The following is a 17,004-nucleotide window of genomic DNA, read 5'->3' as shown; positions in this document are numbered from 1 at the left end:
CCTTTGTTTTTATTTTTTGCATGTCTATTACTGGTTTTTGATTTGTGGTTACCATCAGGTTTGTATATAACGTCTTCTGTGTATAGCAGTCTATAATAAGTTGATGGTTACTTAAGTTTGAGTCCATTCTTTACTTTTCTTCCGCCCATAATTTTAGTATATGGTATCATACTTTACATCTTTTTATTTTATAAATCCCTTGACTGATTTTTACAGAAATACTTACTTTTATTGCTTTTGTGCTTTTTACTTTTCTTACTCTCACTTGCGGTCTTTCCTTTTTCATCCAAAGAGTCTCCCTTAATATTGCTTGTAAGGTTGGTTTGGTGGTCATGAACTCTTCGAGAGACTTTTTATCTCTCTTTCTATTCTGAATGATACCCTTGTTATAGTATTCTTGGCTGCAGATTTTTCCTTACAGCACTTTGAATGTATCATGCCACTCTCCTCTGGCCTGCAAAGTTTCTGCTGAAAAATCCACTGATAGCCTTATGGGGTTTCCCTTGTATGTAACTGTCTTTTTTCTTGCTGCTTTAAAATTTTTTTTCTCTATCACTACCTTTTGCCTTTTTTATTATTATGTGTCTTGGTGTGGACATCCTTAGGTTGAATTTTTGGGGGGAATGTCTGTGCCTCCTTGATCTGGATATCTATTTCCTTCCCCAAATCAGGGAAGTTTTCAGCTATTATTTCTTCAGATTAATTTTCTGCCCTCTTATCTCTCTCTTGTTTTTCTGAGTTCCCTATAATGTAGATGTTGTTATGCTTGATGGAATCACTGAGTTCCCTAAGACTATTCTCAATTTGCATAATTTTCTTTCCTTTGTTCGGCTCAGTTACTGTCCATTACTGTCTTCCAGGCCATTAATTTATTTCTCTGCTTCATCTAACCTGATATTTGTTCCATCAAGTGTATTTTTAATTTCATTTATTGTGTCCTTGATCTCTGATTGGTTCTTTTTCATCTCTGTGTTAAGGGTCTCACTGATGTCCTCCACTCTTTTCTCTAGTCCAGTGAGTATCTTTATGATCATTACTTTAAATTCTCTACCAGGCAGAGTACTTATATCTGTTTTGCTTTGGTCTCTTGCTGTGGTTTGATTGTGTTCTTTTTTGGGAGTTGTTTCTCTGTCTCATTTTGTCTGACTTTCTGTGTCTGTTTCTGTGTGTTAAGAAAGTTAGCTACTTCTCTTGCTCTTAACAGTAGTAGTCTTATGAAGAAGAGGTCCTGTAGTGCCCTGCAATGCAGTGTCCCCTGTTCCCCAGGGCCTGGCACTTCAGGGACCATCTCCCTATGTGTGTTGCATGTGCTGTGCTGTTGAGTCTTGACCTCTTTTTCCTTCAGTGTAATTGTCTGCAGAGGCTCTTGGTCCACTGTATGCAGCAAGGTGTGTGGTGGTCTGCTTGCAAAACTAGACCTGCCCCTGCCAGGACCAAGGTGTCACTAAATGGGCAAGTCAGGAGATATGGTATTGACAAGGTTTGCACTGGTCTTCTGGGGAGGAGGGTGGGGGGCACAGCACTGGGTCTGAGGTGAGCATGACTGGGAAAGGTAGATCTGCCAAAGTGTGGGGAGTGAGGGGTGCTTAATGCAACCAAGTTAGGTAAGGAGTGTGGATACCAGGCTGGTTCCACAGGTGGCCATTCTTTATGCTGTCAGGGGAGGAGGGAAATGCCATCTGCCAGCTCCTTTGTTCCTGGAGGGATCTCTCCATGATCCTTGTCTCACCTAACTGTGCTCTGAGATGAGCAAATTATTCCCCCTCCTGTCTGCTCCCTAGCATTTTTCAAACTGTTGGTTTTATGCTGTATCTGCATGGTCTGTTTGTCGTTCTATCTCTTTAAGGGCAGGAACTCCACTTCCTCATGCCTTCTGGGCTCTTCGAGAGCTGAGTCCCTAATTTTAAAATTCCAGGCTGTAAGTCCCAGTGGTTTTAAGAACTTACAAAATTTGGCCCCTCTCACTATCAGAGGTAAATATTACAGAGATTCTTCCTCCATTTATGGGCTCCTTGTGTGAAAGTCTATTTTCTGCCCTTCTCTACACCATTGGCTCCCTCCTTACCACGGACAGCCAAAGTTTGTTTCGCTTCCAGACCACCTTCTTACCTTCTTTGATGTGACCTCTTCCCTGCCTATAGTTGTAGAGTTTGTTCTGCCAGTCTTCAGGTCATTTCCTGGGTTATTTATGCTGATATGGGTATTATCTGGTTGTATCCATTAGACAGGGCAAGGTTAGGCCTTCTTACTCTACCATCTTCCCCACCAATTTAAATCCCAATTTTTAATCAATATATAGACAATTAGAGAGGTAAGGATAGCTCCTAACATGAAAGGTAATGAAATAAATAGAAAAAACAATTTGGAGGAAATAAAAACGATGCAGGGTGAGGGAAAAAGGGCAAATATACTCAGGTAAATGAGAAAAAAATACTGTGAGTGTGAAACTGTAACAGGATGCTATTTTTAAAGAAACGAACAGAACAAAAAATCTTAAACATTAAAAGCACAATAGCTAAAATGAAAGTTGTTTGGAGAAATAGTTGCAGAAGTAAAGCAAAAAACAAGAGGATAGAAAATACAGGAGAAAATACAGATAGGGAATTAAGCCAAAAGTTTCAGGAATAGATAAACAGGAGACCATTGCTAAATAACTTAAGTATCACAGAACTAAAATACATAATTTTCCATGATTGGAAGGGTCTGTCAGATGCCTAGCCCAGTGGATGAAAATAGACTCAGATCATGGCACATCTGTTTGAAATTTTAAAATGGGACAAAGAACATCTTACAAACTTAGAGGACAGAAAGTTGCACACAAAAGACTGTGAATCTGTAAACATTAGATGTCTCAAAACACTGGCAGCCAGAAGAAAATAAAATGCTGCCTTCAAAAATTGGAGGGAAAATTATTTCCAATATAGAATTCTATACCCAATCAAACTGCCAAACAAGTGTGAAGGTATAATAAAGACATTATCAAACATGAACATCTCAGAAAATTAATATCCTACATAGTTTTCCTCTGGAAGCCACTGGAAGATGTGTTCCACCAAAGCAAGGGATTTAAAGTAAGAAAGAAGACTACATAGGAATCAGGAGACAAGAGATCCAACAGGAGAAGAAGAATTCCTAGTAGGATGGTGACATGAGAGCCCCAAATGGCCTGTTTTCAAAGAGCAACTAGTCCAGATTGGAACAAGTCAGAGGCTGCTAGAGTGGGGGTTGGGGTAATTCTTGGAGGAGATGAAATTGATTGATTACCTAAAGTGAGCTTCATAAGAGAAGATCAGACAGCTGATCAACAGTTTGGAGCTGAATTAATGATAAGTACATGGAAAACTAAGCAAATGAAAAAAAAATCCCAGAGGAACAAAAAATAATTCTAGGGAAGATGAAATACTATATTATTAAAACACTAATTACTGATATAACCAAAATTACAGTATAATTAATATTGAGAAGATGAAGGGTATGGTGGGGGGGGGACAAAATCGCTAAGGCCTAATTGTTTATAATGGAAAGTCAATCAAAAATATTTAAACCAAAAAATCAAAAAGTGCCAATACAAATATGTTATTTAAAAATATGGAGGTAAATACCAATGACTTAGCTAAGAGAACTTTATGTGCTTGGCTTCTGAGAAGGAAAAATGGGAGGAGGAGACTGGATTTTTCTGGTAACATAAGTATTAGAACTAAGTATCTCTTTAAGCTCATGTATAATTTTGATAAAAATAACTTCAGGGGTGCCTGAGCGTTTCAGTTGGTTGAGTGTTTGCCTTCAACTCGGGTCATGATCCCAGTAGTCCCAGGATCAAGACCTGCATCAGGCTCCCTGCTTGGCAGGGAGTCTCCTTCTCCCTCTGACCCTCCCCCCTCTTATGTTTTTTCTCTCTCAGTCTGTATCACTAAAATAAATAAAATCTTAAAAAAAAAAACACTTTACAAAATGAGGGTTCTTGCTAAGGGTGTGTTAAGCATCCATGACATTTGATTCAAATATAATGTCCAAATCATACTTTAATCCTGCCTTTTCTCTGTATCCACCTTCAGGATAAATACAGATCTTGTTCTTTATTTTTTTTTTTTTTAAGATTTTATTTATTTTATTCGACAGAGATAGAGACAGCCAGCGAGAGAGGGAACACAAGCAGGGGGAGTGGGAGAGGAAGAAGCAGGCTCATAGAGGAGGAGCCTGATGTGGGGCTCGATCCCATAACGCCGGGATCACGCCCTGAGCCGAAGGCAGACGCTTAACCGCTGTGCCACCCAGGCGCCCCTCTTGTTCTTTAATATGTATATTAATCATAGTGCATTGTTTCCTTGTGGTGGCAAATGGCCTGAATAACTCAGCAGGAGTGATTTGGTTTTACTTTTTTAATAAGTGTTCGAAGGAGTAGAATATGGATTGGAAAAAAGAACACTAATACTATTATTTTTAAAAAGAATGGGAGCACATACATAAATGTTGATGTCTGTCTACTTCACCTGTGATTTTATGTTCCTGAAATTCTTCCCATTTGAAGAACTGTCTGAAGCAAAGGAGCAGTCAGCAATGCTCAGGACTTTAATCATCCCTATTTATATCAAACTCATTTTATATGGTAAGGTGTGCTGACATTTGTAGAATATGATCTCTGAGGGTTTAGGTAGCTTATTGGAAAAGACACTCCATTCCTACTACTTTTTTATGGCACGAAGGAATCAAAGTTTTGAGGTAGGTTTTCATCATTTTGGCATAGATCTGATGCAGGCACCAAAAGCAGTGTAATAAGAAATGAATCAAAACCATGAAGCCGTGTTAAGATTTGTGTTTCTCCTTTCTCTTTTAGTTGAATTTGCAGTATTTTTTATTTGATACCAGCAGAGGTTTACTTGAAACTGGAGAGCAGAACCTACCACTTGTATTTATTTAATTTTTCATTCAGTCACACAGTCATTCAGTCAAGCATTATTTTGAACACCTACTATGTACTGGGCACTCTACTATACATGGTGTTTGTGGTAGTTAATACACACTGCCCTTGCCCTCAAGGAGCTATGGCCTTGTGGGTGAGATGGAAAAATTTTAAACAAATTTACAAACAGTCATATATATTATGATAATTGTTAGTATGAGAAAGTAATGGAATGAGGTGAGGGACTAATTTAAATTAGAGGCATAAACTCTAGATGGGATAAAGCATTTTCAGACAGTCAAGATTTAAAAATATTTACCTCTTATATGTAGTAGTATAGAAAGTGTATTTGGAAGCTGCTGGAGGATGCTTACAACAAGTGAAAGCAAAAGGATGTAGATAATAGAGTATCTAATACTGGAAAGAAAAGAACGTCTCAAGATATTGATTGAAAGAAATTCTAGGATGTCAGCTGTGCCCCCAAAACAGATGAAAATTCTGGATAAATTATTAGGACATCTGAGGCAGCAAAAGAAATTAAGAAGATACCTGAGAGAAATGGAATGGATTCCAGTTGTATTTGGGAGGCAAATTGGTAGAGTTTGGTAATTCACTGGAGGTAAAGTTGAATGAGAACAAGTGAGCAATGACTGCTAGGTTTCTGCCTACGTAGATGGATAGATGGACTGTTCATTTACCAAGTAAAGGAAGTAAAGGAAGTCTGGAAGAAAAACATTTCAGGTAATACCAGAAGTCCTAATTTTAGACATTGAGTCTGGATACTAGAGGGGGATAATTTATTCAAATGGAGATGTCAGGTGGCAGTTAAGTAAGAGCTTGAAGTACAGAAGAGGGCTAGAGATAAGATTGTATAAGTATCAACATACAGGTGCTGTTTTGTTGCTATGGAAGAGAATTAGATTGTCTGGGATGAGAGTAAGGACCAAAAAGATAAGAAAGAAAATGATCAAGTCCCAAGGAACTGGAATTTATAGAGGTCTGGTAGAAGGGGAGGAGCAGGTGTGCCAAAATTAGTTTGAAACGGGTTTAAAAGCGAATGTGAGTTGAGAAAGTAGAGACAGTGTATGTAGATGGTGCTATCAAGAAACTTGTTTGTGAAAATGAACAGAGATTGGATGGTAGTTGAAGAAAAGTAGTTGTTTTATTTTTATTTTTTTTAAAGATTATTTGAGCACACATCTGTGAGTGGGGGGAGGGGCAGAAGGAGAGAATCTTCATAGACTCCCTGCTGAGCATGGATCCCATTGAGGGGCTCAATCCCATGACCCATGAGATCATGACCTGAGCCCAAACCAAGAGTTGGAGGCTCAACCAACTGAGCCACCCAGGTGCCCCGAGAAATTTTTTAATATTGCTTTTTTGTGTGAGAAATATTAGAGCATATTTAAATGCTGATGATGGGCCTCTACAGCGAGGAGAGATTGGAAATGCTGAAGAGGCAGGAGGGAATGATACCCCACGTACATGTGAAAAATTGACCTTTAATAGCAGGCATGTCAGGACCAGTGCAAGAGCATACCATTTTAATGATCTAAATGTAATGATGATAAGTCATCTTTACTTCAGCCATGTAAAATGTAGTCTGTATGAGCAGTTTTTCTTCTTTGACTAACAGCCTTGAAATTATGAATTTATAACTTAGTAATTTAATTGTTGCTATGGTTACCTATACGTTATGCTAGTGAACATTTTTTATAGTGTTGAATAAAACTGGGTTGGAACGTTTTCTTTAAAGCCGTTTTTCCCTTTCAGCAGCATTTAAAGTGTATCTTATAGTTCCTGTACTTGAAAAGTATTTGTGTTTATCAGTAATTGTACAAAATGAGCATGTATTGCAAGTAATAGAATACAATTTCTGCATTTAATTTTGCGTGTTTACTCTAAGGTTACCTCTCCTGTTTTGCAGAGTCGAGTAAAGAACAGTTTGCCAGTACAAACATTGCTGAAGAGCTGGTAAAACTCTTCAAGAAACAAATAGAACATGATAAAAGGGAAATGATTTTTGAAGTTCTTGCTCCATTGGCAGAAAATGGTGAGAAAATAAATGCATCTCTTGATTTTTTTGTGATGTATGCTTTTTCCAGTTTTCCTAATATTACTTAATTGCCAGCTATTTAACTCAAAAGCCTTCTTTGCTTTATTAATGATGTGATGTTCTATTTTGGGTATCTGTAACTTCAGCTATATTATCTACTCTGTAACTATATCTACATTTGCCAGAGCTACTTTCCAAGTTCCTTTGATTTTAAAGTCTTGGCAAACACATAGTTCTGTAGCTTACACATTTTTATACCCATCTGGAAAAAGCACCTGAGAGGCTGAACTTCACTTATGAAGCCTTGCAGGGCAAAGGGACAGTGTGAACACTGGTAAACTATTCCCATCTTTGGTAAAAAAAAAAAAAAAAAATCTAAAGGGATATACCATAGGAATAAGAGTGAACCAGAGTAAACAAACCATCCCATATAAATAATTTTTCAAATACAGTGTCTAGCACAGAATCAGTAAGGACCAGATACATGAGACAAGACATTGTAAGCAAGAACCAGCACAAAGATCAGTCAACAACAGCAAATCTCCAGATACTGGAATTATTAGACATTGACTCAATATAGGTATGCTTATTATATTCAGAGAGTTAAAGGGAAGCTTGAAAAATTTAGAAGGAAACTAGAAACTATAAAAAGTGACATAGCAGATTTGGAAAAGAAACAATTGGAAATTCCTGAATTGAAAAAAATACAACCCAAAAGAAGAACCTAATGGATGGATTTAGATTAAATACAGTTATCTTAGAGAACCAGTGAACTGGAAGATAGATTGGAAGAAAATCCAGAATGAAGTATAAAGAGAGAAAAAAATAATATACATAAAAAGAGAAGTACAGAGGGCACAGTGAGAAGCTCTCACATACAGTTTTTGGAGTTCCAAAAAGTGGTGGGGGAAGCAGAGTCAATATTTTTTTAAATTTTGACAGAGAATTTTCCAGAAATTATTAATGGAAGATAACAAATATTCCAAAACCCAAATGAGTCTCAGACCTGATAAAAAGAAATCTACATCTAGATACATTATCTTGAAACTACAGGAAACTAATGACAAAAATCTTAAAAACAGCCAGGAAAAAAATAGATTTCATCTTAAAAAGGGTGACAGTTTGGCTGATTGCTTATCTTCCAGAACAACAATGAAATCCACATGACAATGAAACATCTTCTACGTGCTGGAAAAAAAAATGCCAACCTAGAATTCTGAACCCCGTGAAAACATCCTTCAAAACTAAAGGCAAGGGCGCCTGGGTGGCTCAGTCAGTTAAGCGTGTGCCTTCAGCTCAGGTCATGAGCAGGGGAGCCTGCTTCTCCCTCTCCCTCTGCCTGCTGCCCCCCACCCCACTTGTGTTCTCTCTCTTTCTCTGTCAAATAAATAAAATCTTAAAAAAAAAAAACAAAAACTAAAGGCAAAATAAAGATATTTTCAGAGTAAAAACTGAGAAAGTTCACCACCAACTTTTAAGGTGATTACTAAAATAATTTTTAAAAACAGTATGTAACTGCCAAACTAGTGGAAGGATTTTTTTCTCTAAGTATGCCTTCAAAATAACAGAAGAGAGGAGAGAAAAAGGAACATGAAATAGGGGGTACTAATAGGGCATACAAAATACACTAGATTTAAGACACAGTATTTCAGTAATTTTATTAAATACACTTGACCTAAGTCCTTTAATTAAGGGACCAATTGTCAACTGAATTTTTAAAAATCGACTATACTTTTTAAAACAAACAAAACTTGTTAAATATAGGGAGATTTAAAAGGTTGAGAATAAAAGGATTTAAAAAAATAATCACTCAGGGGAGCCTGGTTGGCTCAGTCATTTGAACATCTGGCTCTTGATTTTGGGTCAGGTCATGATCTCGGGTTCTGGGATGAGCCCCGCATCAGGTTCCATGCTCAGTGAGGAGTCCGCTTCTCTCCCTCTGCTCTCCTTTCCTCCCTCCTCTCCCCGATCCTGCTTACATACGCACGCACTCTCTAAAATAAATAAATCTTTATAAATAATCATTCAAACTTAAAAAAGGCTGAGATAGTTATATTTAATATCAGATCAAATAGAATTTAAGATTAAAAGACTCAATACAGATAAGGTGATGAAAGGTCTGATTCATCTGGGAGCTATAAGTATACATTACCCCAAAACACATGAAGCAGAAATACTCAGAATTATGGAGAGAAATAGGCAAATCCATAAATATCATGGGAGCTTTTAATACCTCTTTCAGTAGTTGATACAAGGAGATAAAAAAAAAAACCAAGGTTATAGAAAAGATTAACATGATTAAGAAAATTGATTTAATGGACATATTTTAGAATACTGCACCCAGCTGCGGGGCCCTTTCTTTTCAAGTACACATGAAATATATAAAACATGTATAGTCATGGAAAAGTTTTACATCGACATGGGTGGAACTAGAGGGTATTATGCTGAACAAAATAAGTCAGTCAGAGAAAGATAATTATCATATGGTTTCACTCATATGTGGAATTTAAGAAACCAAACATAGGAGAAGGGAAGGAGAAATAAAATAAGACAAAATCAGAGATGGAGACAAAGCATATGAGACTCTTAACATAGGAAACGGAGGGTTGCAGGAGGAGAGGAGGGTGAGGGGATGGGGTAACTGGGTGATGGGCATTAAGGAGGGCACGTGATGTGATGAGCACTGGGTGTTATATGCAACTGATGAATTATTGAACTCTACCTCTGAAACTAATGATACTCTATATGTTAACTAATTGAATTTTAAAAAGTTAACAAAAAAAGAAAAAGTTTTAACAAATTTCAAAGGATTGTAACCTTATGGAGTATGTGCTCTGACTTAAGTGAATTGTCTAATTAAAAAAAAGATAACTAAGAAATCCCTAGTTTTAATATCTAATATTTAATATCTAAATGTTTGTAAATATTTAGTATTTAGAAATGTTAAATATCTAAATACTTAATATCTAAATATAACTTTAGACAGTAAAAAATACACTTCCAGTACCTCAGAGGTCAAAGAAGAATCATGATGGAAATTAGAAAATTTTCTTCTTTTAAGATTTTATTTATTTGAGAGAGCACATGCAAAAGTGGAGGGAGGGAGAGGGAGAGAATCTCAAACAGGCTCTGCGGTGAGCACAGAGCCTTCTCGGGGCTTGATCTCACAACCCAAAGATCATGACCTGCGCTGAAACCAAGAGTCTCGTGCTCAACCAACTAAGCCACCAAGGTGCCCTGGAAATTAGAAAATTTTCTAATAATGAAAACAATACTGTATCATAAATCTTACATGATATAGGTAAAGCCATACTTAAAGGCAAGGAAATCTAAAGAGCTGAGATTAATAAAATAGAAAATACATAATGCAATGTAAGCATATAATCACCAAAGTCCAAAAGACTAAATAAAACTGGTAAATCACTAATAAGATTAATCAAGAAAAAAACCTTTATTCTGATAAAACTATAATTAAAAACAGTGTGGTATTGGTACAAGGATGGATGAGAAGACCAGTAGAACAGGATACCTGCAAACCAATGGATGCATTAATAGGTGTTTACTTTATTAGGAGAAAAAAACAAGTTGTTACTGCAAAACAGCGTGGAAAGAACAGTCTTCAATAAACAGTGCTGGGAATATGGGAAAAAATACAAGTGAAGACATATATACGCCTCTGCTTCGTACTGTATAAAAGAAGTTTAGATAGATAACCTAAATGGGAAAGTAAAAACCAGAAAGCGTACCTTAAAAATATAAGATAGGAGAATATCGTCGGGGCCTTGGAGTTATAGAGAGTTTTCTTAGGTCACAAAAATCTCTGACCATAAAGGAAAAGATTGATAAATTTGGCTAAAACTTCCTATGAAAATGAAAGAAAGACACCAAAAAACACCATTGAGAGTGAAAAGCAAGACAGTGTGTGAGAGAAGATACTTACAATCAACAGAATGTGTACAATTTATAAAAACTCCCACAAATCATTAAGAAAAATGTAGAAAGCCCAGTGGGAAAATGCATAAAAGATTTAAATAGGCACTTGACAAAAAAAAAAAAAATCCAAATGGCTAATAAACACGTGAAAATACGCTTAATTCATTAATAATTAAGATGCAAAATAAAACACTATATACCCACCGGAAAGTCTATAATACCAAATGTTGATGAGGGTGTGGAGCAGTGGAAACTCATTAAGTTGCTGGTGGGTGTGTAGATTGGTGCAATTTGGAAAATAGGTTCAAGATTGTATTCTGTATGATCCACCAATTTTCCTCTTAGAATATACCCAGAAGCATGTACATGTGCACCAGGAGCAATTACAGAAATGTTCTTAGCTTTATCTATAATAAATGAAAAATTAGAAACAACTCCTATCCATTAACAGAATAAATGGTATATACTCTTAAAATGGAAAAAATTATACTTGTGAAAAGGAATGAAGACAACTCTAACAGCGTAGATAAATCTTACAAATATTGATAGAAAAAAGGCCAACAGTAAAAATATGTATTGTAAGATTCCATTTATTTAAAAATTCCAAAAAAGGTAAAATTAAACTGTAGTTTTCAGGAATGCTTATTTATTTGGTAAAACCATAAGGAAGAGTATGAACGTGAGTACCATAAAAATCAGGGTAGTGATTTGAGAGGAATGGAGGGAGGAATATGTGATAGGAAAAGGGAATGCACAGAGGGCTCCCTGGGATGCTGGCAATGAATTTCTTGATCTAGGTGGAAGTTACATGGTTATTTGCTTCATAGTAATTGATTAAGCTAATACATATATTATGCACTTTTCTGCATTTGTGGCATTTTTTTCACCATTTACAAAAGATTTTAAAATATATATATGTACATAAATGTATAGGTATGTATTTATATGTAATACATATGTATGTATACTTACCTGTATAAGCAAATGGTGGTTGTAACAATAGATGTCCTTGAGCAGAACTGTGTCGATAAATGTGTGCTGGGCTGTCTGCTTTGGCAGACTGCCTTGCTGACCCTCCTTCATAAGGCTACTTAAAGCCTCCCACATATATATGTGATTACAGTCGGACTGTGAGAGGAGAGATCTGTAAATTTTAATCTTGACACATTTTAAATTTTCTCAATGCTTTAGAACTTATTCTTTGGGCAGAAAATTTGGTGGTTTGGCCAAGCGAAATTTTTATTGTGACCTTCAGTCAGTTTTATACCAGAGAATTACCTGTAACCTTTCTTGGAATATGTGTTTTTCTTATATCTGTTTTCTCCTTTACCACCTTCACTTCTGTTTATAATTGTGCAGTGCATTGAATGATACCTTTGAAAACTTATTTCTGTACTATCTTTAGTGTTCATCCTTGGTTTTCCTTGTATGCAAAGGAGACATTAAAATTGGGATTTGTATAATTCAAGGCTTTTAGGAATTTTAAGGCTTTTTCTCATGGCTTTCAGTTCTAGTCACCACACATTTCTAGCCCTAGCATTCTGTAACCAAGGAAACGCCCTACTTTCAGCATGGCACAGTGCAAGTGTACCTTTTAAAAAAATATTCCAGGTTGAGTGTTCTGTGTATTCTGAGATAATATTCTGAGGTAATACTCTAAAGAATATCAGTGGTCCTGGTGTTGGAGGGGGGGACCTAAATTTTTATATCTTAAGATTGCCTAGAAGAAATGTCAAGTATAAAAAAAGGTCTTTTGTTTTTCCTAAATAACCTAAAGCTGCCATTGCTGTAGATGTATACATATAGAGCTTAGGGAAACCAATGACTAAAATAAAATCCAACTAAAAAATAAGATTTAAATTTAATAATTTCTGTATAGCAAATGTTTCAAAGATCAGTTGATCTGCTTTTATCTTAAGTGCTATAAAATAGACCCAAAGCGCTTAGGTAGACAAGTTCAGGTTAAAATACAAAGATGAAAGAGGTATAGTATCTGCTGTAATGGGGGAGACAGATATGGATATGAATATAAAATCTGCAGTGAAATAAATTCTATAATAAATATTTAAGTTATTAAGGATTACAAACAAATGATTTGATAAGAGTAGAGCTTGCTCTGAAGAGAATTTTTAACAATATAATTGGATGTAAATTTTGTTAAAATACCCCCACATTGCTGGTTATCCATCAGAAAGCTCAAAAGTTATTTTTTTCTTTCAACTTTTAGTATGGAAAATTTAAAACCTATGCAAGATGTAGAGGGACTATAGTATAATGAACCACTGTGTATCCATCATCCAGGAAAACTTCAAATTAATGAAAACCTGAAGCCCTTTTAAAAAACATGAGTTTTAAAGTTCAGAAGGTTGTAGATTTTTTAACTGCCTCTGAAAAAAACACATCTGTACAAATATGAATCCAAATATGCTTAAGGTATAGTTTGAAATTTACTAATAGCGCTCTACTTTTCAATAACTTTCTATTCAAACACCATTAGTGGATATATTTTAACTCTATATAACAGGCATATGTGTTTTATTTTAAAAGGTGTGGGTGTTTATAGTATTTTAAACATGAGCATGATATCTAAAATAACAGTGGAGTGCTATTACTTTCCTTCAAAATTGAGAATCAATTTGTTTAGGTGCTGCCAGACATTGTAAAGAGTGACCTAATTTCAAGTAAAAAAATGAAATAAAAGTATATAAGCTGCACTGTCAGTTCGTTTTGAAACTCAAATCTTTGAAGGTGTATTATCTAAATCATGCATTTTCTTTATTATAATTTTTCATAAAGGATTGCTTATAACAGAACTTTTATTTCATCTCAAGTTTTGGTTATTTTGCTCACATATCCTTTAGATGCTATTAAGCTACAGCTGGTTGAAGCAGGCCTGGTAGAATGTCTACTAGAGATCGTTCAGCAGAAAGTGGATAGTGACAAAGAGGATGATATTGCTGAACTCAAAACTGCTTCAGATCTAATGGTTTTACTACTTCTTGGAGGTGAGTTATAATTTAAGTCAATCGAAGAACATGATTGTCAGATTTTAAAAAATATATTGTCTCTTTTGTGAGCACTATATATATTAGGCATTTTCTCACTTTCCTGCCTCATTTAATCCAGTTGATGTGATGATTTTGAAACCTTAAATCCGTCGTGGAGTGAACTAGAGATAATGAACCTGGAAAAGAGGAGTCTTCATTATCTTCCAATATTTGAAGAGTTGTCGTAGGACAGCCGTGGCACCAAAAGACTGAAAGCTAGAGTGTTGTTTGAGACTTAGACTAGAAAAATCCTAAACTCTTTTTCCAGTCTACTAAAAGCTTATTATAAAAAGAGTCATTGCTTTTCCTTCTGTGAATTATCGTTTGTGAAGTCTGTAGTTATCCAGTTGGATATTCACGTGGGAATATGGATTTGTTACTCTTAATTCTTATCCTCTTATCTGTTTCATTTACCTCCAGATGAATCCATGCAGAAATTATTTGAAGGAGGAAAAGGTAATGTGTTTCAAAGGGTGCTGTCCTGGATTCCATCAAATAACCACCAGCTGCAGCTTGCTGGGGCATTGGCAATTGCAAATTTTGCCAGGAACGGTAAGGATGTTATCTCATCCTCTTTAAATCGGATGTTCTCTTTTTTTTTTTATTTTTACTTTGCCATTACATGTAGTAAAACTGGAACAGTTCAGAAGTATATGTAGTGTACCGCTACCTTAATTTTTTTAGACACATGAAATACTTAGCGATTTTTTTTCTTTTTTTCTTTTTCTTTTCTTTTTTTTTTTTTTAATGTAAGCTCTACTTCCCAGCATGGAGCTTGAACTCCCTACCCTGAGACCAAGATTCTCATGCTCTACTAACTGAACCAGCCAGGCCCCTCTGCTCAGTGATTTTTCTAGCAAATTACATATTTTGTGCAATTTAACTAAGTTCTGGTAAAGATAATGAACAGTGATCATGTTAGAGTATTCTGCACTTTATAGATCAATAAATTTGAGTCCCATTCTAATATGTATCTTATCTGGAAGGATATGCTCTCTTGCCTGGTGATTTTTGTTTAATAATCTGAGTATTCTTTGTAGGGTTATTGTGCCTTAATTTATACTTTTATGCCTATAAAACTTAAGTGTGAGTAATCCTCTGGTTTAGGATAGAATATTTGGTTTAATAACATTTCCAAGGCACCAGACCTTCATGTTCATTTCTGAAGTCTGGAACTCCCGCTATTCAGTCTAGAAACTCATTCTTATACTGTGACTAGGAAATATGGGTTATTTTTTGGTTTTCGTTTGGTGTTATTCCCCTGTGAGCTGTGTAACTGTATAATGGATGTTTTATTACATTTTTATTCCCTTATTTTTGAGGATGATCATTCACTCCTTAATGATGTAATTAAGAATAGTAAAATATTGGTAACTATTGAAGCTAAATAGTGGAATAGTGGTTCATTATAATATTCTCTCTGCTTTATAAATGTTTCAAAAATTCTGATATTGAAAAACAATTTAAACATCAACCATGACAGCACTCTATATTTTGTTGTCACTGTAACATTGGCCGAACTCAGGCATAATTCACTATAGGTGAAAAGTGTTCGTAGACATTTTAACCATACGATTTCTACTTACTCATCTTCTAATATATTATTAGGCTGTATGCTAGAGATTTTTCTTGTCGTGACTTCTATAGAAAGAAATCTATAAATCTGATGGGAGAAAGAGTTGGAATTCATTTTATTTTCTTGTAGCTCCATTTTCTCTAATGTAGATAATGGATAGGCATCACTATTATAAAATATTTATAGATATTTGTAAAGAAGAAAGAAAAAAATGCTTTTGTTTCATTCAGATGGAAACTGTATCCACATGGTAGATAATGGAATTGTAGAAAAACTTATGGATTTACTGGACAGACATGTAGAAGATGGAAATGTAACTGTACAGCATGCAGCATTAAGTGCCCTCAGAAATCTGGCCATTCCAGGTAGGACTTAAGAATCGCAGGCAACTCTGTAAGAAATAAGATCTGTTGTTTGGGAGGTATTTATTTTACGTGATTTGTGGACCTATCCTGACCTGTCTATAAGCAGACATAATTCTTAAAAATAGCCTTAACGTGTCTTTGGATTAAAGGCGTCCTGAGCCATGAAATCACATTATCATGGGAAATAACACAGGAGATAGTTAAAGCTATTATTCTGCTTTCTAAAAATAAATTTCTGATTAGGTGAAATAGTATAACTGTATGAAGATACACTATAAGAAATCAATTTGGTTCATATAATAGATTAATAGTTTATTAATATTGTCTAGAACATCTATATTAACACAGTTGGGTCAAGGACAGAGGTAAAAAGAAACATTTACTAAAGTTGAGGAATTATGCTGTTTTGTAAATAAGACAACAACAACGTCAGATTTCCTTTACAGGTTGTTTAAGTATTTTGAGGGTAGGTTTAAAAAGCCAGTATATATGATTTTGTATGTTATGCTCCTATAGATGAACAGGATAATTATGCCCCACCCCCAGTCCTATTAAAATAAAGTAAGATTGTTTTTAAATAGAAAAATAAAACATGGGATCTTAAAAATAGTAAGACAGTAAATATGTATTGAATTGAATGGCTACCATCAAGAATGCTAGCACCATTTTAACCATGGTCTCTCTCTCTCTCTCTAGTTGTAAATAAAGCAAAGATGTTATCAGCTGGAGTCACAGAGGCAGTTTTGAAATTCCTTAAGTCTGAAATGCCTCCGGTTCAATTCAAACTTCTGGGAACATTAAGAATGTTAATAGATGCACAAGGTAAAAGAAATGTTTTCGCAAGGTACATTTTTGGTATGATAGTGTGCCTTAGTTGAAAAGGACTTGTTTTTAGCTTTCAGAATTATGTAATCGTAAAGATAAATGGCAAATAAAAAGCAAAGAGAGATTGGTTTTAGAGCTCCATTCATGAATTTCCATGCTTGTTTTAATTAACTTTAAATGGAAATTATATTGCATCTCTATTGGACATATAATCCTGGTTTTATATTGATTTATTAGCAGTTCTGAAGGGTTTTATGTTTTAGCATTTTATACACATTTTTTTTAAAAAGATTTTATTTATT

General features: G+C 35.2%; 1 protein-coding gene across 6 annotated transcripts in view; it reads left to right on the top strand.

Moving 5' to 3' along the window:
* Positions 1-17,004, top strand: part of RAP1GDS1 (Rap1 GTPase-GDP dissociation stimulator 1) — a 144,384-nt gene that overhangs the window by 112,231 nt on the left and 15,149 nt on the right. For all 6 annotated transcript variants that reach the window (XM_045792173.2, XM_045792176.2, XM_045792170.2 and 3 more), the window contains 5 exons: positions 6,828-6,953; positions 13,751-13,894; positions 14,357-14,488; positions 15,743-15,877; positions 16,574-16,699. In XM_045792173.2, the coding sequence (XP_045648129.1) occupies positions 6,828-6,953; positions 13,751-13,894; positions 14,357-14,488; positions 15,743-15,877; positions 16,574-16,699 (663 nt within the window). The remainder of the gene's footprint in view (positions 1-6,827; positions 6,954-13,750; positions 13,895-14,356; positions 14,489-15,742; positions 15,878-16,573; positions 16,700-17,004) is intronic.

This window comes from Ursus americanus, chromosome 8, assembly GCF_024610735.1.
Source record: "Ursus americanus isolate L20-20 chromosome 8, mUrsAme1.1.p, whole genome shotgun sequence".
Lineage (NCBI taxonomy): Eukaryota > Metazoa > Chordata > Mammalia > Carnivora > Ursidae > Ursus > Ursus americanus.
The sequence above is the reverse complement of the archived record's forward strand: the minus strand, read 5'-3'. Positions and strand labels throughout refer to the sequence as shown.